This window comes from Microplitis mediator, chromosome 11 (assembly GCF_029852145.1).
Source record: "Microplitis mediator isolate UGA2020A chromosome 11, iyMicMedi2.1, whole genome shotgun sequence".
Taxonomy (NCBI): domain Eukaryota; kingdom Metazoa; phylum Arthropoda; class Insecta; order Hymenoptera; family Braconidae; genus Microplitis; species Microplitis mediator.
Window position 1 is genome coordinate 16,478,905 of NC_079979.1, and position 19,493 is coordinate 16,498,397.

The window sequence follows — 19,493 nt, forward strand, 5'->3', positions numbered from 1 at the left end:
ATTACTTTTTATTTTATTTTAGTTCTTCCAATAAACTATAAAATTTGTTTATTCCGAAGAATATTACAATTTAATAATTTTAATTCACAATTTAAATCTAAATACACAAAAAGGTATACAATGTATTTTAATGTTTGTCATAATTTTCACAGCGATTAAGAATTTATGTACAAAAGATTGGACATTAAAAAAAAAAAACAAACACTAATAATAATAGTGAATTAATTAAAGAAAAACTTTCACCGGCTGCCTTTGGTACAAAATATAAAGTACTCATTGAAATGATTATTCAAACAATATGGGGTCTGAGACTGAAAGTTATTAATTATATTCAGCTAATTAAAAAAAAAAAAAATTAATTACCAAATCTCTGAGTGAAGGTATCACAAGACACATCTAGTCTTTAGGATCTATACGATTAATTGTTTAAATTTATTGATTTTTTTCCTTTATATTTAATCCTAATTATTTACAGATATTAAATGTTTTGATTAGAAACTAAATGTATGTATACATATATATATTTATAAATATATAATAGAAACGGGCTAGTGATATTGCAAATGAGAAAAAAAATTTATTAGGTCAGTAAATGATTTTCATGACCGTATTGCAATAGCAATATTTTAAGGACATTCTCAGACGGCGACACTTTTTGAAAATTTTCAATGACAACTGTCATAAGAGTTGCAAAATTTTAACGATTAATTTTAAAAAAATTTGAGCATTTATTGAAAAAAGGACAATTTCGCTGAGATAAAGATTTAAAAAATTTACTTACAGTTGATGTCAATTGGGAATTAAACAAAATTTTTTGAGTAAATTTTGGCCTAAAAAATTTGAAAATTCGAATTATAAAATTGACATGATTTTACTGAAATTTTTAAAATTTCGTTTAACTTTTAATTGACATCAACTGTTCCGTCATTTCAATTAACGAATCTTCGATGACTTATTTGTAATTTACTTTTTGACGTCACTTGTGTCGAGTTTTTTAAGCAGATATTTTTTCGGTGCCATAAATTTGTCAACATTTTGGTGCCTCATAGATCAAAAAACAGCCTCAATACTGCCATCTTATAGATGTCAAAAGTCGACTGTGCGACTTGGGAACTAATTTTTTTAAAATTCCCTATCCCGTGAATCGCAACTCCGTCGCCTTTTCAATTAATGCTTTAATTTTTTTCAATTAATTAATAAAATTTTAATACAGTTTTGACAGCTGAAAGTTAATGCATATTTTTAAAAAATGACGGGCATTGTGTCCGAGAATGTCCTTAAGAATTAAAAAAAAAATTGATTAGTAATTTTTCAAGCTCACCTTTAACACATCAAATTGTTTAAATTAATTAATAATACAAATTAAAGTATATATATATTCATATGTATAATAATTAAATATTATTTAATTCCAATATGCTAATTTAAAAATGTAAACGTGATTGTTTGAACGATGTGATATAGATTATTAAATCGCGTAATAATTATTTATAAGGAAGAAGTGCTGATAAGTGGATTTATATTTATAACTCCACTCGATGGAATTTTATTAAATATGAATTAAATTTACGCGTAATTCGTTATTTGTACAAGTCAATTTAATTGACTTATGTTATTTTCTTTTTTTTATCAACAAAAATATATCGTATTCCAATTATTCAACTTTTATAAATCCATGCTGTTAATTTTTTCAAAAATATTATTATCGTAAAACGTTCATTGAAATTATTTTTAACTTCAACTTTTTTTTTTCTTGTCTAAATAAAAAATTTATACTGACGACTGAGAAAGTCAAAGCATCACATGCCTTCGACCTTTGATACGATTAACTAAATTACATATTTTTAATGCAGGTCCCAATTTCAAACCCATGTACTTCATCATCATGTCTGAGTTAAGAAGCAGCAAAGCTTTGCCATCAATTTCCTGTTGGAAAAATATAAATAAATAAGTAAATAATGAGTCAACTTATTTGTTTTTTTGATAAATAAATAATTTACTGACATGTTTACGAAAAAGATCAGCATGCTGACCAAGAACAGGATCAATAACTCCGATATAATGGATGACATCTTCAATGGTCCATTCAGCAGGTTCCGTTGAAGAGATACGCGTCGCTGAACTTTCAGATTGCGTAGTCGAAGTCGCTGCTTCTAGTTCTAAATAGCAGACAAAACATTTCATTTATCATAATTATCAATATAAGAAACAAAAAAATTAAAATTAAAACATACCGAGCACTGATTTCCTCGGCTGCTTAGCTGGCGGAGGTGTCGGCTGAGTAGAATCAATGCTGGTGGTGCCAGGTGTTGTGACAATGGTTTGATTTTTTTGTTGCGGAGGCTGCTGCTGTGGTTGCGCCGGTTGTTGCTGAGGTGCAGTAGAAGTCTGTGATTTTTCAACAGACCATCGACGTTTTTCAGCAGTCGGATTACTATTTTCCTCTCTTTTAATGATAATCGACTGCTGTGAGCTGAGACATTTTTCGCAGGTCTCTTGTCTTTTGAATAACAAGTGCTCACATGCACACAAATCTTCCAGCTGCCGCCTTATGTAGGAGTAAAAATCTTCTTCGTCAACAAATACCGGCAATCTTATAGACGTTGTTTTGGCTTCGAGTAAAAGATTTACGCAGTCACCTTCCCCACGTTTAAATAGACTCAACATTTGTCTTGGACTCATCGCTGCCATTAAAAATGTTTGAAATACATCTCTGATGACATTTAGAATGGTATCACTTCCGAATTTCGACGGTATAGCTTTTACTTTCTTAGGATCAAAGTACGGTCCGCATGAACAATTATGATTGACATACAGAGTAACATTGTCCAGTACATGGGGTTTGTTGTTAGCAGTACTTGTGTCTGGTTCAGTAGCAGGCTGCGGTGGTGCACTAGAACCGGCAGGACTGACCAGAGCAACAGCTGGTTCTCCGCTTGCTCCATTACCTGATACAGCCATCACTGGGAGCACATTACTGGTCCGCGATTTGAACCTGTTCTGTCCAGTGGCTTTCTGCCGAGGTGGTTGCAGTGGATGGCCGCTCTTGAAACACCAACCAACTGGAAATATATCTCTCGAGTCATACTTACACCAGTAATCAAATGCGCCTCGCCATCCATCAAATGTTATATGAATCATTTCGTCTTTGACAGCTCCAACGGTCGCCGTACAAATGAGCTGTGGATTTTTTTTATCAATCGCTTCAAGTTTGTGACCCACTTCGAACAGATTTGTCTTGGGTGTTTTTGGTTCACGTTTGAATACTTTCGCTGGCGCCATTTCAGCTCCGTTCAAAGTTTTCAGTAAAAACATCGGCCAGCTAGAAGCATTCATGCGGAAGCCCAGTGGGGGTTGGAGCATGCCACCAGATTTTTCACAGTGACCTATCGGGTGGATCTCGTTGCTGTCAACTAACCGCCAAAAGTCATTTTTATTATCAGAACCATCCAGCCGCAGTCTTAATCTGGGCCCCAGTACACCAACTACTGTTGCTATACACGTTGACGTTAAATTTCTCGGGTCCAGTGCTTCGAGTTTCATTCCTATTTTAAAATCATTTACCGAAGGCGTCACGTGCTGCTTGAAACATTCTGCGGGTGCTGCTGAACTATTTGTTTCCTTGAGGTAAAGATCCCAGTCAAATGTTTGGTAAGTTTCATATTGAAATGGACCTGTAGACGTTGATGGTGCATGCGATATGCTCGCTGGATTATTATTATTATTATTATTACTAGTAGTACTATTATTATTATTATTAGTATTAGTATTATTATTATTATTATTTGTTGAACTATTTGCGCCATTATTTGTTGTAAATGACTGTGGTATCGTACCACTACTACTGGGTAATCCAGACGGAGCAGGTGATGCTGCTGGTGACGGTTGATCATTTGTGTCTAAAAAATATAAATGATTTAATAAAAATTGAAATTAACCCTAATCCCTTGAACATGGGTCGTTTGTGTTCATGAATTTTAAAATATTCTACTGTAAATAGCCTACATGCCTGCGAATTTTGATTAAAACGTTTATTGAAAAAGGGATTTTCGGGGCTGGCAATAACTCTATCGCCTAGTCAGGAGTTCAAAGAAGATCTACGAATTTTTTCAGACTTTTTCTTACAGAATATCATAATTAAATAAGAGTCGGACGCTAATGGCCCATGTTCAAGATTACGGATGCTGAAAACAGCGACATGGCCCTGATAGCAACACCTTGTTCAGCAAGATGTAAATCTGCGGCCATTAACTGAATGTAATTTTACAGAAAAACTTGCCGTCAATTTGAATTTAAACTTTGAATCAACTTGACGTCATTATCTGACAGTAACATTTGAATTTAAATTGAATCTACTGTCAACTTAACCGCAACTTTCGCTGATAAGTTGACTCCAGATTCCGGCCGTAGCTTGAAATTAACTTGCGGTCACGGTGGCTATCAGGGGGATTAGAATAAAAAAAAAAGCTCCATACTTTTTTTAGCTTCAGCTTGAATCTCCTTCGTCTTATGTTTGTTTAAACAAAACGGAGAACAAAAGTCTTTGGTTGGGCCGTCTTTTTGCTCCAATCTAATTGGCGATCCTCGGATGACATTATCACAACGTACACAAGCTCCTCTGACATAAGCTTTTCTAAATGCCGATAAACATGACTCTGAACAAAACTCTTTCTTTCCATGTTGAGTTGGTAGAACATATTTAAGAGGCTGTTTAGTTTCATTGCACCACGTACAGGAGTTCTTTGATTTCGGAGGCCGACCTTTAAAATTCAAATTTAAATTCATTTTAAAATAATAATAATTACCCGCCTATAAATATTCATTAAATAAAATATAAAATATATGAAAAATAATTTAGGTTAACCCATTATCTAATGAAATATTTTACCTCGCATTTTACTTTGTATCGACGACATTATTCGTCAAATCAATAAAAATATATCAGAGTAATATTTTCACGACGCAAAACATAACATCTTTATTTTAACAGAATAATTTAAAATTAAAACCATGTTTGCATTTATAATTTATATTTAAACACATATATGTATTTTTCCAGATTTATACACACATGCATGTATGATACACACACACATATATATATTTCGGGTGAATTTGCGATGGTAAAAATTCAAACTCGTCACGTATACAAATTCACATTTAAATATCACTTTAAGTAAATTAAACAATTACTTATTTAAAATATCAAAATAATAATTTATCAACGTTATAATATAATATTTATCATATATACTACTTTTAAAATACAATAATTATATAGTTTTTTTTTTTCAACATTGACTCTGGCAGACAAGAGATTATTTGTCACGCCGCCATGTTGGCTCTGGCGTCTCGCTCGGATCTCAACGGCGGGAGATGATGCCATTCGTTGTTTCATTTTTTTTTTTTATTATTCGTCATCGATTATTATTAACAATACATTATATTATATATACATCATATATATACATATTGATTATCAGTAATTATAAATATCCTTATATTTATTAACTTATATAATTTTAATTGCCAGTAAATTATTTCAGGAAAAAAAATATGGGAAGTAAAGTTGCGTCGTTGAAAATCCGGCATCTCTTCTATTCTATTGTTCATTTCTATATTAATATATATATATAAATGTATGTGTAAATACATTGGGTAGACATATAAATGTGTGAGTAATATGCGTACTGAGTATGTCGATTAAAGCCGTAGTAATTCGACAAAGTTCGTAAAATTAATTTCATTGGTCACCGCATGATGTTATCGCAATTCCTCCTGATGATGTTTTAACCTAAAAAATGGTGGGGAACGGACTTACTTAATAACTTTTGTGGCTCATTACAATTTTAAACTGACAACTTATCTCTCGCTAATCACGAAAATTTTTACTTCTGTCATCCATAAACTTGGACACGTACGTGGCGGGTAATTAAGACGAGTATTTTTTTTTATTTAAAAAATTTCAAAAATGAATAATTAAGTTCTTAAATTCTGGTAAGACGATCGACTTCCCGCTAAATTTTTAATTATTTTAGTTGAAGAATGTGCTGACGAAGTTTATTTTTGAATTTTATTTTATTTGCGCCTTGTGTTGAATAAGTTTTGCTGCAGCAGATAATTAATAATTAAAATGGCTGGTACCTATAAACAGAGAGATTTTAGAGCTGGAATTGAAGACCAGAGTCTTATCAATGAATTGGCTGCACGAAAAATAGTAGTAAGGGGTAAGTTTTAAAAAAAATTCATTACTTTTAAATATCAACTACACGTTACTCGAAACCTCGTGGTCAAAAGAATGCATCTATAGTCTTTTCAAACTACATTGGATGCTTGGTCTGCACTCTTTTTATTCTCAAAACGAGTCTGAGTTGGATCATTTTTTTTTAATTCACTGCCAAGTTGGCTTCTCCTCATTCTTTAGTATTTTATATTATTTTACCCCTTCAGTTATAAATATATTTGTCGTAAGGTATGTAGTTACACACATTTTATCTTATCACTTATACATTTATGTCCTCTTATTATCATCAATGATAATTACAGTCTAAGTACTTTTCAACTGAACTTTTCATTATTTTTTTAAACGTAACGCTAAAAAATATAAATTTTTTCTTTAACTGAAGTAATTATGCAGATAAAAAAATTTGTTATCAATAATGAGTTTAAATTATAAATTTTGTTGAATATGTTGATAATATTTGTAATAAATAAATAAATAAATAAATTGAATAATACTCGTAACCTTTGATATTGTTATATTGTAAGGTCAATTATTTTAGTCAGTGCTACTTAAACTCGCTCTGTATTTTATTGTGAGCATTTAATTTACAAATTGATTTGAATTGATCTCACCACGTGATTTGATATTATACTTGTTATTTAATTTGAATTTTTCATTTTAATTATTGAGGGGCAGCACTAGTGTGCCCGCCTAAAAAAGGTGATTTTTGGGAATTTTTTTAAAGAAAACTACTGCATTGAATGTTTTAATGTTTTGAGGATATATTTGTGGATATATAATAAATATATGATTAAATTTTTGGACAAAAAAATTGAAAACTCAGCGAGTTATTCGCAATCTCCCAGTTCCAAAAAAAAGTCCCCGCTGCAGTGACAGCGACCTTTGCAGTGGAGGAAATAAAAAAAACCAAAAGTTTATAAAACTAGAAGGTATTGCCCGTGACATGACCCTCGATTGAAAAAAAAATTGAAATTTAACAAATTGGCAGAGTTTTTAAAAAAAATTTCAAATTTCGCGCGAAAATTTGATGATTTTTGGCCTGGCAAAATTACATTTTCTATTCGATCGGAAAACTGGAGGTTCGTGGTATAGAGAAACATATAAAAGAAGTTGCAATAAGAATGAAATATATCGGATGATTTGTCCTCGAGTTATAACTGCAGCAATTTTGAAAATTTAGTTTTGAGAACCGATTAGCGGCTGCTCTTTAGGCTGTAACTCAAAAACTATTTGAAATACGCACTTTAAATTTTAGTATATTATTTTTGAAGGTAAAGTAAAAGACCTGATACTTGATCTCTCCATTAGGGTGGCCCAAAAAAACCGACTATTTTTTTTTTCGAGTCTCTAATGAAAATTTGTTGGTGTAAGATGTTTTAAGACGCCTCTCCAAAAATCAGCTCGATAAAAAAGTTTCAAGAGGTCGCTCACGAATTTTGAAAATATTAAAAATGATCGAAATTTGGATTTTTTTGTTCTAAATTTCTTCTTTCTCGTGGCAGCAATAGTTTATATTTATGAAATCATGACTACCCTGAAAATTTCAGCTCAAAATTAAAATATTTAAACGTCGCTCAAGAATTTTGAATGTTTCCGAGCACTGTCTCTGAGACGTTTTCGAGCGACCCTTGAATATTAATAATAAACTTTCTCAATTTTTTTACCATCAATTTGTATCATAATGAATAAAAATACAACCCGAGAAATAGAAATAATAAGTTATTTACATACTTTTTTATTTTTTAATTCAATTTTTAGGTTTTTTTGCTTATTCAAAACTTACCCAATTTTATTGTTTAAGACTGTCCTGTATATTTTCGGTTATGCAAAAGTTATATTTCAGTGAAATGACAGTAATTGAGTTATAAAAAAATACAAAAACTAATTCAAAGTATTAGTTACATATTATCAGTTAATATTAAAAATTCTTGAGCGCCGTTTAAATATTTAAATATCGGGCTGAAATTTTCAGCATAGTCATAATTTTACAGATATAAAATATTGCTGCCACGAGGAAGAAAAAATTCAGAAACAAAAAATCCGAATTTCGATCATTTTTAATATTTTCAAAATTCGTGAGCGACCTCTTGAAAATTTTTTATCGACCTGATTTTTGGAGAGGCTTCTTAAAACATCTTAAACTAACAAATTTTCATTAGAGACTCGAAAAAAAAAATAGTCGGTTTTTTTAAGCCACCCTACTCTTCATATATTTATACATATATTTAGTTAATATAGATATGCAAATATATGAGTGATCGGGTACTGGGTCTCTTACCTTATAGACTATCGAAATAAGCAAAAAAAAATTGATTGTTTCGGAATTTCACTAGTGGTGACTCATATAGGATTTAAAATTAAGCTGATTGTCAAAGAATTAAAATATATTCAAATATAAATGTATTTTTTTTGTTTTTTGTTTTCTCTAGAACCAGTTAGACTATCTCCTGGTTGGGAAGGTACAGATAAACCAGACGACGAGTTGAATTTCCGAAGTCTGACAATGGACCAAGTGGACCTGGAATTGAATCCTCCGAAGGATAGACTTAATATAGTATTTATTATTATGGTACTTCATGGTATTGGAACCCTTATGCCTTGGAATATGTTTATCACTGCTAAGGATGTGAGTTAATAATTAGATAAAATTTTATCTTATCATTTAATGAAAATAAACCAATTAAATAATCATTTATTTTACAGTACTTTGAAAATTATAAATTTTCAATCAATTACACGGGTGTTAATACAACATACGGAGGAAATTATGTATCTAGTGTCAGCTTTGCAGCCCAAGTTCCCAATGTTATTTTTAACTGGATTAATATTTTTATGCCCCTAGGGTAATTACCGACCAATAAATTACCACGATACTGAAGTTATCCAACGTCTAATAATTTTTGGAGTCTTTTACAAATCATAAATAATAAAATAAAATTTTTTCAAAAAATTGCACCTATAGCTTTTTTAATTTTCTACAAGTGCATTTTTTTAGTTTTTGTTTTTCGTAATTATTTTGTTGAAAAAAAAATCCAAAAATTATCTACTAACTTCAGGATCATTAAATTATCATATTAATTAAAAAAAATTTTTTTTTAAATAATAAAATTTGTTACAGGGGAGATTTGACCACTAGAATTGTATGGGGAATTTTTATGCAAGTACTGATATTTGTTGAAACAATTGTAATGGCTATGATTGATACATCCGGTTGGCCAGGAGTTTTTTTCTGGATTACTATGTTCTCAGTTGTTGTTCTAAATAGTAAGCAACAAAAAATTATCACCCCAATTAATTTGAATAATTACTGTAAATAATATTTTTAATTTACTTATTTTTCCGATAGCTTTCAATGGTATTTATCAGAACTCAGTGTATGGTATGGCAGCGAAATTACCTGGAAAATATACCGGTGCTGTTGTATTGGGATCTGTAAGTTAATTAATGTCCTAATTATCGTAATTAATTATAAGTATTTAATAAACGCAATATTTTTCAGAATATTAGTGGAACTTTTACGGCAGTAATTAACCTTGTATCTATATTGTCGACGCCAAGTCTCAGAACTGCAGCTATTTACTACTTTTTGACGGCACTTTTCGTTCTATTGGCGTGTTTCGACACTTATTTTGCGTTACCAATAAACGTAAGTTTCAATAATTTTGTTATTGACTTCTTTTAATTTTATTGATAAACACAAATTTTATTATTGCAGAGATTTTATCGATATCATGAAATGTTGTTTCAAAAAGAGAAACAGAAAAGAGAGTTAGAAACGAAGTCAAAAATTCATGGGAAAACGCCATACTGGACAATATTCAAACAGTGTTTTCCACAATTGTTTAATATATTTTTCATTTTCTTCGTTACTTTGAGTCTGTTTCCGGCAGTTCATTCTAATATTCAAAAATCAGATCCACAGTTCTTAGTAGAGGACAAAATTTACGTCAGTGTCATGTGTTTTATGACCTTTAATATAACTGCTATGATTGGTAGCTCCATCGCTTCTTACGTGCAATGGGTAAATTCTTTTGCTAAATTTTTTTTTATGATACCAGCATCGAAACTTGAAGTTTCAGTGTCTCTACAGCCAGTCGAAAGAAGTTCATTTCAGTTCAATGCCGCGAATTAATACGCGCATGCGTAAATTGCGAATGCCTTCAGTCAGCGGGCAGAGACATTTTTTCAACACCTGCACTGAAAGTTTAAATTCCTGCCCTGATTAGAGGGAAGAAAGTCGTTCTTTTTGTTTATGAGAGAACAAATGATAAAAATTAGCGCACGCGCCATTCTGCCCACAAACAGAGGCAAAAATTTAAACTTTCAAGTACAGATCTGGTGAAAAATAGTTTACAGACCACGGAGGAAGGCCGGGTGTCCCAATCCGAGTGTTTACCACCGGGCAATTATACACGCGGGTTGGAATGTCCTACTTTCCTCCCTAGGTGTGTAATATACTAGTGTTTTGTCCCGTGGAAAAAAACAAATAATGTCTCTGCCCGCTGACTGAAGACATTCGCAATTTAAACTCTGATACTTGTCATTTATTTAATAGTAATTTAATTTACCTAAGTGACAGTTCTGACTGTGATTAAGTTTCATAAAAATTAATGTGAATAATAAATAGTATTTATAGTTTCTGCTTAATTATAAATTACAAATGACAATTTACGCTTACGCTGATAGTTGATGACACCATTGGTCTTAAATTAACTTGATTCTGACTGGCTGCTGACACTGGAACTTTAAGTTTCAGTGCAGGTCATCATGAAAAATATTGTGTGTAACTCTGAATGAAACACGATTTTAGACTGCGGTCGTATCAGCCTTCACCCCGGTCTGAAATCGTTTTGTTTCATCCCTCGTCACACAATATATAAGAAAAAATAATTTAAAAAATTCTTTTTTTTAGCCAAAGAAAGAGTGGCTGGTAATTCCAGTTGTAATGCGCGCATTGTTTATTCCCCTATTTTTATTCTGTAACTATCAGCCACCGAATGAATTCGTAAGAACTTTACCAGTTTACATAAACAACGACTGGGTTTATTTCGTAATCGCAGTGATAATGGGCCTCAGCAGCGGCTATCTTTCGTCTCTCGGTATGATGTACTGCCCATCGTAAGTATCAACACAAAAGAGTACACTGTACTCAATTATTAAATTGAATCTGCTTTTATTAGCGACAGGAAATACTTAACGACATATTTATTTATAGAATGGTCGATTCTCGATACGCATCTACCGCGGGAATGTTTGCCGCCGCGTTTCTCATCACCGGAATTTTCACTGGAGTTCTTTTCGCCATGGCCATGCCGTCAGTAGTATCTCTGTCTTTGTGGGGATGATTGAAAGTTCTTTACACTTTTGTATTGAAATTAATACTCACTAGATTTGCTGATGGATGACTGAAGTAAGAAATTTAATGAGTAATCATGACAGTACACGGTGTTCATATATTAATTATTATTGACTACATTATTTTATTTTATATCAATAATTAATTTCAGTGGCATTCATCATGTAATTATATACTGTAATAATTATTTAGTAATCGACACACTGACCCTTTGATTTATTTTTTTATTTTTTCAGTAAATATACATATACTTTTTTTTTTTATTTTTAATTATAGAAATTTTTATATTTATAAAAATGTTTAGATAAAAATCAAGGGGTCAGTAATTAATTAATTTCAATAATTGTATACTATATTGACTTTGGATAATCAATGGAATGATAAAAAGCTCAGTAGTTTTAGTGCAAAAAATTACAAGGTTCGTTTTCAGCAAAAATCTTATGTCTGAATTTACCAAAATGCCTTTTTAAAATACCGTTTATATTAAAATGGCTTAGTAATAATAATTGTTTACTTGCCATACGGTTAATTATGCCACCGTTACAACACATTTTATCGGACCAATAAGCCTTAAGTAAATACTGAGTACTCTTTATTAATTAAAGCCGCTTTAAATTCGAGCACACGCTTTTTTAAATAATTGTAATTAAACATTTTTTATCTAATCAATTTTTTTATGTAAACATTTATGAGAAAAAAGGCTACAATTATTTTAAGTTAATTTTTTTTTATCTACGATCATATAAATAATTTTTATTTTACATTAATTTTAATACGTTTACGTAATTAAATGCAAATATTAAATGTTATACAGTAATTATGATATAAACGTTTTTTTATCATCTTTATAATCATTAATTTATTGTTAATTAAATATTAAAGATGTATTTTTTCTATATAAAAAAAAAGTGTTGAGCAATTGAAGACTTAATCAAGTAATCAAAATGATTTTTATACTTTTTTTTATTGTCATTACAATTAAACTCGCAGATTGAGGTTTGAAATAAATTCGATCGCTGACTCATACTTTTATTATAATTAATTTTAAATTTTAAAAATAAATTTATTGATAATGTACAAAGGATTTTCTCTCGGAAATCTTATTTAAATAGATACTTTTTTATATTATTCGGTAGCTTTTACATACATACATATATATTTATTATTTAATGCGTATATTTATGTGTATTTTTATTTATACAAGTTAATTCATTTTAGTAATTAATTATATTTATATATTTTACGTGACAATATGTGCTGAGGACATTCTTAGACAGTGCCCCCACTTTTTAAAAATTTTCAATGACTGAAAATTTTTAATTAATTTTAAAAAAATTGAAGCGTTAATTGAAAAAGTCAACGTAATTACAATTTTGCCAAATTGTAGATTTAAAAAAAAAAATTACAGCTATCAATTAGGAATTAAACGAAATTTGGTAATAAATTTTACCCAAATTTGACTTTTGAATTATGGAGACATGAAAATTTTACTGAAATTTATTTAACTAATTTCGGTAATTCCTAATTTGTAATTTTTTTTTAATTTTTGCCGCCAAATTGTAATTACGTTCGGTTTTCATTTAATGCAGAATTTTTTTTTTAATTAATTAGTATTTGAATACTATGACAATTTACACTGTAAAAAATTTTCGGTGAACGCGGATTACATCCGGAGTTACTGCGGAGCGAATGACTTTATTTAATCCCCTAAAAGTAAAATTCACTTTGAAGGGGAGTTTATTTTAATATTAAAACTCTGAATCAGAGTAAATGCGGATTTAAATAAAATCCAGATTCCGAAATCACTCTAGAGAAACAAACTCCGAATTTACTTCGTATGCAGTGTAATTTTTTTTTAAACTCCGGAACTCCGAGTAAATTCACATTTGAATAAAATTCATAATTACTCCGAATTCACTCCCGATTTTTCTCGAGTACGATCATTGAATATTTCAAAAAATGGGATGAGGGCATTGTCTAAGAATTTTTTTAATTGAACAAAGATGTAGTAAAAATTTTGCCGGGAAATACATTTTTAAAAAAATTACTCACACTCATCATTTAAAAGTTAACCGAAATTCGGAAATTGTATTTTACCCAAATTTGACTTTTGAGGAAACTGACATTAAAATTTTACTGAAATTTATTTCCCAAATTTCGGTAGCTCCTAATTGATGACAACTTTGAGTAATTTTTTTTAAAATTCACGTATCGGCGAAATCTGACTTAGAAAAAATTTAGCTGTTGAAATATAATACAAGATTTTATCTACTTCATGCCACCAAAAAAAACTTCCATAAATCTATCACATTTAAATACATAAATATATATATTACACTAAATCTTTTTTAAAAATTACTCTTACTAATTACATATCTATGACTCTTTAAATATGCTACATAAATACAACATATATACTTGTTGATAATTAATAATTAAAGTCACAATGTAAGTCCGAATTTATCTAGTATCATTGGACAATCCTCGTAACAAGCAATGCCGACAATAATTCATAAAATTTATGTAATGATTCACTAATTTAAAAAAACTTGTTAACCCTTTATACGATAGATAGGATATTTTTGTAACAACCCGTTTGTGAATATTTTTATTTAAATAATTATCTTTCGCATGTTATATAATAATTAAAATAAATTGAAGTTACTAGATGTCTGTTAAGAAATAATTAAGAAAATAATTACGAATCTTTGTAGTAAAAAAAAAAAGCCCATAATACACTTGGTCACAATTTAAACAAATTACTGTTGAAATAAATCGATGTCACAATTCATTATTACAATAAATGTTTAATAAAATTACATTACCGTAAATATTTAGTATTTTAAAAATCTACACGGAAAAAAATGAGCTATAAATTTATAATTAAACCAAAAATAACTACAGGATAAATATGAAAATTTTCTATGCAGGAAAAATTAATATTTGAATTTTGAAATTCACACGAGTGACTGCGAATGTAGCAGACGTCAGACAAATTTAAAATTATAAATAAATAGAGTAAATGATTGAAAAAAAAATAATTCTAAAAAATGCACTTATTAATTTTCAAATTTTTTAAATGCGCATTTTTTTTAAATTTTATTTTATTAATTATTTACTCTGTTTATTGGTAATTTTAAATTTGTCTGACGTCTGCATGATAGTAAAGTTAGCAGACATTTGAAATTAAAAGAAATTTTTTTTAATAGATGAATAATGAAAAAAAAACATTTCGAAAAAAATGCACATGTCGGAAATTTCACAAACTATACGTGCAATTTTTCAAAATATTTTTTTTAATATTTATTTTTTCGTTAAAAAGAATTCAAAAATTTTTAAATGTCTGCTGACTTTATTGTCATGACGTCTGCTACATTCACACTCATCATAAAAAATTAATGGCGTATATAGAGAGTTTATTATTTAGAATTTAAAATTTCCTGTATTGACACCCAGGTTCCGGGTTATAATTCACATTCTTTTTTCTGTGTACGATTTTATTCTAGATAAATATTAAAAAAAAAAATCACTCAGTGAATTAATATTTTTTTTTATTGTATTTTTAAACAATAATATTAAGTGTCACGTAAAAACGAAAAAAATAAACTTCCTTAAAAAATATATATATATATTGTATTATTTTACAACTTACATATTAGTTAAGATTCAATTAATATTATTAATTAGTTATTAATTAATTAATTATTGATAGTAATTATTAAAGAAGTTATTACATAATAGTGATATTGCGTAATTAAATTCAATTGTTATTTTATATTACATAACATAAATTTTTTCAATTTTTTTAAATGGAAATACTTCTTTGGTTTTAGGGCAAATAACTGCTCCATTATTTTCTTGTGCCATTTTTTCAAGCGCCTGTAATTAAATATTGTTAATTAATAAATTTATTTAATTTAAATATTGCGTCCTTATCAAAAAAATCCATGTGGGATTGCATGGGAAACCATATTGAACCATGGGTAACTAGATTCCCATATGGGAACCCATGTAACAAATGGTGTGCCGTCAACTGATCCCACCAATTTTATACCACAAATGATCTCTACAGATTGATCCCACCGACATCTGATCCCTTTAACATTCGCTTGAAAATGATGAAGATGAAGGTTTGAAGATGATAATAATGAAAGTTATGAAAATATTGATGAAACTAATAATTCAGATCAGTTGTCAGTTGGATCTAGTCTGTGAGATCAATTGTCGTGGGATCAGTTGTCAAGAATCAGTTTTTATTGAACCATAGAAAACCATGAGTATCTGGATTACCATATGAGAACTCATGTATAAAAATGGTGTGCCGTCAACTGATCCCACAAATTTTATACCACAAGTGATCCCACTGACATCTGATCCCATTGACATTCGATTGAAAATGATGAAGATGAAGATTTTGAAGATGATAATAATGAAAGTTATGAAAATCTTGATGAAACTGATGATTCAGAAGACCAGTTGTCAGTTGGATCTAGTCTGTGAGATCAATTGTCAAGAATCAGTTGACTGGAATCAGTTCTTATAGAACCATAAAAAACCACGAGTACCTGAATTCCCATATAGAAAATCCACATAGAAAACTATGGGTACCTGGATTCTTATATAAGAACTTGGATTCAACTGGAACTTGGAAGGAATTTGAGTTTCTATAGAATCCGAGGTATGTCGATTTCTATGTCTATCATCTATTGATACACGTACATAAATGTGTGGATTTCCATAAGAACCCATATGGATTTTTTTGATACGAGTATTATAAATTATTATAGTAACCTTTTCACCATAAACGTATCCATTGGGCATCATCATGGGTTGATTGTATTCATTAAGCGGCTCTCCACTAATACTGCATACGAGTCTCGACTGTGAACAATGAGCAAAAGGTAAAGGTGTTGCCAATTCATTTAGTGTTTCATTACAAACAGGGCAACTTGGATTTTTGCATTCTTTATTAGCACCATAACACTGAAGAGTTTTCAATGCCGATAAACCAGCTTGAAGTGCAACTGTAAATACACTTTGACTTGCTAATTGAAACAATCTGTAGTTTTCATGACGAAATTGTTCAATAAGTCGATCCCATCTTTTTTCATCCAACAAATCTTTGTAAGGACTAAGGTAAGGATTCGCTGGAAACGCCAGTTGTCCCATACAACTTTGTATCTCTTGTAATTGATACTCATCATAATTAGCAAAACATTTGCGCGCATGTTTGACAGCATCCAATCTACGATCAGCGCGGACTAGTTCAATAAATTCTTGAACCCGCAAATTAAATTCCATTGTACTTCCTAATTTTCTTAGCTTTGATTTATTGTCATGGCACCATCCTAAACATCTTGCTGTTTCATGATTAGCTAGTGATATTTCAACTTCTCTTGATACCATAAAGACATCTGTAAAATAATAAATTAAATTAAATTACTTATCAACAGGGCCAGGTACTTCCTATGGAAGGGGAAATACTAGTGCATGTAGAAAAAAAGTAGACTACGTGTGATCGGCGATGTTCAAATCGTAGATCAACAAAATTTAAACGACAGCGTGAACTAAAATTTCGTACAAAAGAAATCCATATGGGAATCCAGCCTAGATTCTTATTGATTTCCACATGACGTTTTCAGATGGATTCTCATATGGGTTCCTATAGGAATCCACACCATGTCAAATCCATATGGGAACTTAGTATGGATTTTTACGAAGATTTTCCATGGGAATCTGCACCATATCAAAACGGCAATCCAGGTACCCAGTTTCCTCTGTGGATTTTCCATATGAAAATCCAAATACCCATGATTTCTTACATGGATTCTTAGATCTCCATACACTCCTATATTAAATTCCTATGGATTCTTACGTAAATCCATACTTCCGATATGAATTACTGAGTTCCCACATGACGTTTTCGGATGGATTCTCATATGGTTTCCTCTAAGAATCCAACATAGATCTCGATATAGATTCTCACATGAATTCTTATGGGAATCCACACCATGCCAAATCTATATGTAATCCATGGGAATCTGCACCATGTCAAAATGGAAATCCAGATACCCACAGTTTCCTATGTGAAGTTCCTATATGAGAATCCACGGACCCATGATTTCCTACATGGATTCCTGAGTTCTTATACAATCCATGGACTTTCAACTGAAGTACCTGGTCCTGCTTATCAATCATTCCAATAAATAAATAAATAAATATATAAAAATAATTACCAATATTTGTTAAATCACGAAGCTCAGTAGTGTCAGCAAGTTTCATAGCAGTTTTGTAATATCCCTTTCTTAAAAAATATTCAACAAGCATCCTGTCAAGTCTCTGTCTTCGCCACTGGTTGACAACACTTGGTGATGAACTTCCATGATCTTTTAAATGATCTAAACGTCTTTTACAAACCATACCAGTTTGTAATTCTTCAGAAATAGATTCCTCCGCCTTTCTCTTCAATGCCTGCAATTTAGCCACGACACCACCTAATAAACGACTTATCTCTCCAGTTGTTGCATGTCCATTATTATTATTTATTCCTTTCTCCAACTCATTAGCAGCTGTCTGTACATGCGACACTTCTCGATCCAAAGCTTTTTGCGTCGAACGAAATTTTTTATTCAGTAATTCGTACGGCACCTAAAAAATAAACAAAAAAAAAAACAAATGACACATGATTAAATAATCATAATTAAAATTAATTATGTTATCACGCACTCATACTTCAATTAATAATTCAATACTTCTGACGTAATTTAAATAATTAAATAATTATTTAATATATTTTTACCTTCAACGTCGGGTGCTCCATACTTTTTATGTCCGACATTTTCGACGTTCTGATGACAGTACTTACAAAAAAAAATATTCGAAGAAAAAAAAGTATCGTCTTACTAAAGAAATCCTAAATCACCATCTTCAGGATAATCTGGTCATTATAAAAAATGAATTATTCAGTAAAATTGATATCTAGAAAAATAATAAATGAAAGTGAAAAAAATTTCCAACAATAGAATGTAAAGCCAGCACAGATAAAGAAATAATAAATAGGCCTTGAAGCTCAAAAGTCTACACACACATAAATATAAATATACACGTACGTCTATACTATATATATATATCTTTTGCTGCGTCTTACAATGAGAGCCAGTGTGAGAGCTAGCAAGCAACTGTTTTGATGAATTTATCCTAATCCCAATAGTTAGTACCAGAACATACAGTACATCAGCTGGTTTCGAAATAAGTGGTGGTAAATAATACTAGATAATCGGGACAGACAGACCAAGATTTTTTTATCGAAGTTGGTATTCTGCAACAAGCGCACATGTGTAATTTAATTTTAATGTAGCAGATATGAGCATTTATAAATTTTGAATAAATAAATAAATTAAAATAGAGAAAGTTTAAAAAATGCCCGCGGATTTTTAAAAAATCCTAATAAGAATTTTAAAATTTTTCTACTTTTATTTTGATTTTAACTGTCAGCTACGTTCACACAACAAATATGAAACAATTTTTAAATTTTAAATAAATAATGAAATTTTAAAAAATGCGCGCGGATTTTTAAAATATCCAAATACGAATTTTTTAATTTTACTTTTACTTTAATTTAATTATTTAATAAAAAATTTAAAAAATGACCAATTGACAGCTACATTCACACATGTAACAAATATGAGACAATTTGCAAATTTATGAGCGTGAATGTCATCAGACAAATTTAAAAAATTATTTTGTCTGCTGTCTGCTACACCCACTCATGCGAATTTTAAATAAACATTTTTAATTTAAATAACAATTAAAAAAAATGCGCGGGGATTTTAAAAATATCCAAATACGAATTTTAAAATTCCTCAACTTTTATTTAAATTATTTAATAAAAAC

General features: G+C 30.1%; 3 protein-coding genes across 8 annotated transcripts; 1 reads left to right on the top strand and 2 right to left on the bottom strand.

Moving 5' to 3' along the window:
- Positions 1-1,725: 1,725 nt before the first annotated feature.
- LOC130677996 (polycomb protein Scm) lies at positions 1,726-5,830 on the bottom strand. 2 transcript variants are annotated; one of them, XM_057484941.1, is made up of 6 exons: positions 5,692-5,830; positions 4,889-5,615; positions 4,476-4,760; positions 2,235-3,899; positions 2,005-2,159; positions 1,726-1,926 (listed from the first exon to the last, which is right to left on the bottom strand). In XM_057484941.1, the coding sequence occupies exons 2-6, from the start codon at positions 4,914-4,916 to the stop codon at positions 1,792-1,794; spliced, it is 2,268 nt and encodes a 755-aa protein (XP_057340924.1). In that variant the 5' UTR covers positions 4,917-5,615; positions 5,692-5,830; the 3' UTR covers positions 1,726-1,791. The 2 variants fall into 2 exon arrangements, with proteins under 2 accessions (XP_057340924.1, XP_057340925.1); XM_057484942.1 differs by lacking the exon at positions 5,692-5,830 and having other exon boundaries at positions 4,889-5,683.
- LOC130678000 (equilibrative nucleoside transporter 1) lies at positions 5,789-14,419 on the top strand. 3 transcript variants are annotated; one of them, XM_057484950.1, is made up of 10 exons: positions 5,789-5,917; positions 6,039-6,227; positions 8,674-8,870; positions 8,948-9,087; positions 9,363-9,508; positions 9,591-9,676; positions 9,744-9,890; positions 9,960-10,265; positions 11,157-11,362; positions 11,460-14,419. In XM_057484950.1, exons 2-10 carry the CDS (start codon positions 6,134-6,136, stop codon positions 11,587-11,589), a joined length of 1,452 nt encoding a protein of 483 aa, XP_057340933.1. In that variant the 5' UTR covers positions 5,789-5,917; positions 6,039-6,133; the 3' UTR covers positions 11,590-14,419. The 3 variants fall into 3 exon arrangements, with proteins under 3 accessions (XP_057340933.1, XP_057340932.1, XP_057340934.1); XM_057484949.1 differs by having other exon boundaries at positions 5,791-5,928; XM_057484951.1 differs by lacking the exons at positions 5,789-5,917; positions 6,039-6,227 and adding an exon at positions 6,362-6,472.
- Positions 14,420-14,631: 212 nt separating this feature from the next.
- On the bottom strand, positions 14,632-18,902 carry LOC130678003 (E3 ubiquitin-protein transferase MAEA). 3 transcript variants are annotated; one of them, XM_057484965.1, is made up of 5 exons: positions 18,710-18,902; positions 18,400-18,537; positions 17,837-18,248; positions 16,392-17,014; positions 14,632-15,479 (listed from the first exon to the last, which is right to left on the bottom strand). In XM_057484965.1, exons 2-5 carry the CDS (start codon positions 18,436-18,438, stop codon positions 15,378-15,380), a joined length of 1,176 nt encoding a protein of 391 aa, XP_057340948.1. In that variant the 5' UTR covers positions 18,439-18,537; positions 18,710-18,902; the 3' UTR covers positions 14,632-15,377. The 3 variants fall into 3 exon arrangements, with proteins under 3 accessions (XP_057340948.1, XP_057340946.1, XP_057340947.1); XM_057484963.1 differs by having other exon boundaries at positions 18,400-18,578; XM_057484964.1 differs by lacking the exon at positions 18,710-18,902 and adding an exon at positions 18,686-18,704 and having other exon boundaries at positions 18,400-18,578.
- Positions 18,903-19,493: the final 591 nt, after the last annotated feature.

Bases quoted from the DNA above. Each gene is read 5' to 3' on its own strand.
- LOC130678003 (XM_057484965.1), bottom strand. From the start codon at position 18,438: ATGTCGGACATAAAAAGTATGGAGCACCCGACGTTGAAG. The intron at 18,249-18,399 runs GTAAAAATATAT...TTTATTTTTTAG, and splicing joins TGGAGCACCCGACGTTGAAG to GTGCCGTACGAATTACTGAA. The intron at 15,480-16,391 runs GTTACTATAATA...ATTTAATTACAG, and splicing joins GATACGTTTATGGTGAAAAG to GCGCTTGAAAAAATGGCACA.
- LOC130677996 (XM_057484941.1), bottom strand. From the start codon at position 4,916: ATGTCGTCGATACAAAGTAAAATGCGAG. The intron at 2,160-2,234 runs GTATGTTTTAAT...TCTGCTATTTAG, and splicing joins GCCGAGGAAATCAGTGCTCG to AACTAGAAGCAGCGACTTCG. The intron at 1,927-2,004 runs GTCAGTAAATTA...TTTTTCCAACAG, and splicing joins CTGATCTTTTTCGTAAACAT to GAAATTGATGGCAAAGCTTT.
- LOC130678000 (XM_057484950.1), top strand. From the start codon at position 6,134: ATGGCTGGTACCTATAAACAGAGAGATTTTAGAGCTGGAATTGAAGAC. The intron at 9,088-9,362 runs GTAATTACCGAC...AATTTGTTACAG, and splicing joins AATATTTTTATGCCCCTAGG to GGGAGATTTGACCACTAGAA. The intron at 9,677-9,743 runs GTAAGTTAATTA...AATATTTTTCAG, and splicing joins GTGCTGTTGTATTGGGATCT to AATATTAGTGGAACTTTTAC.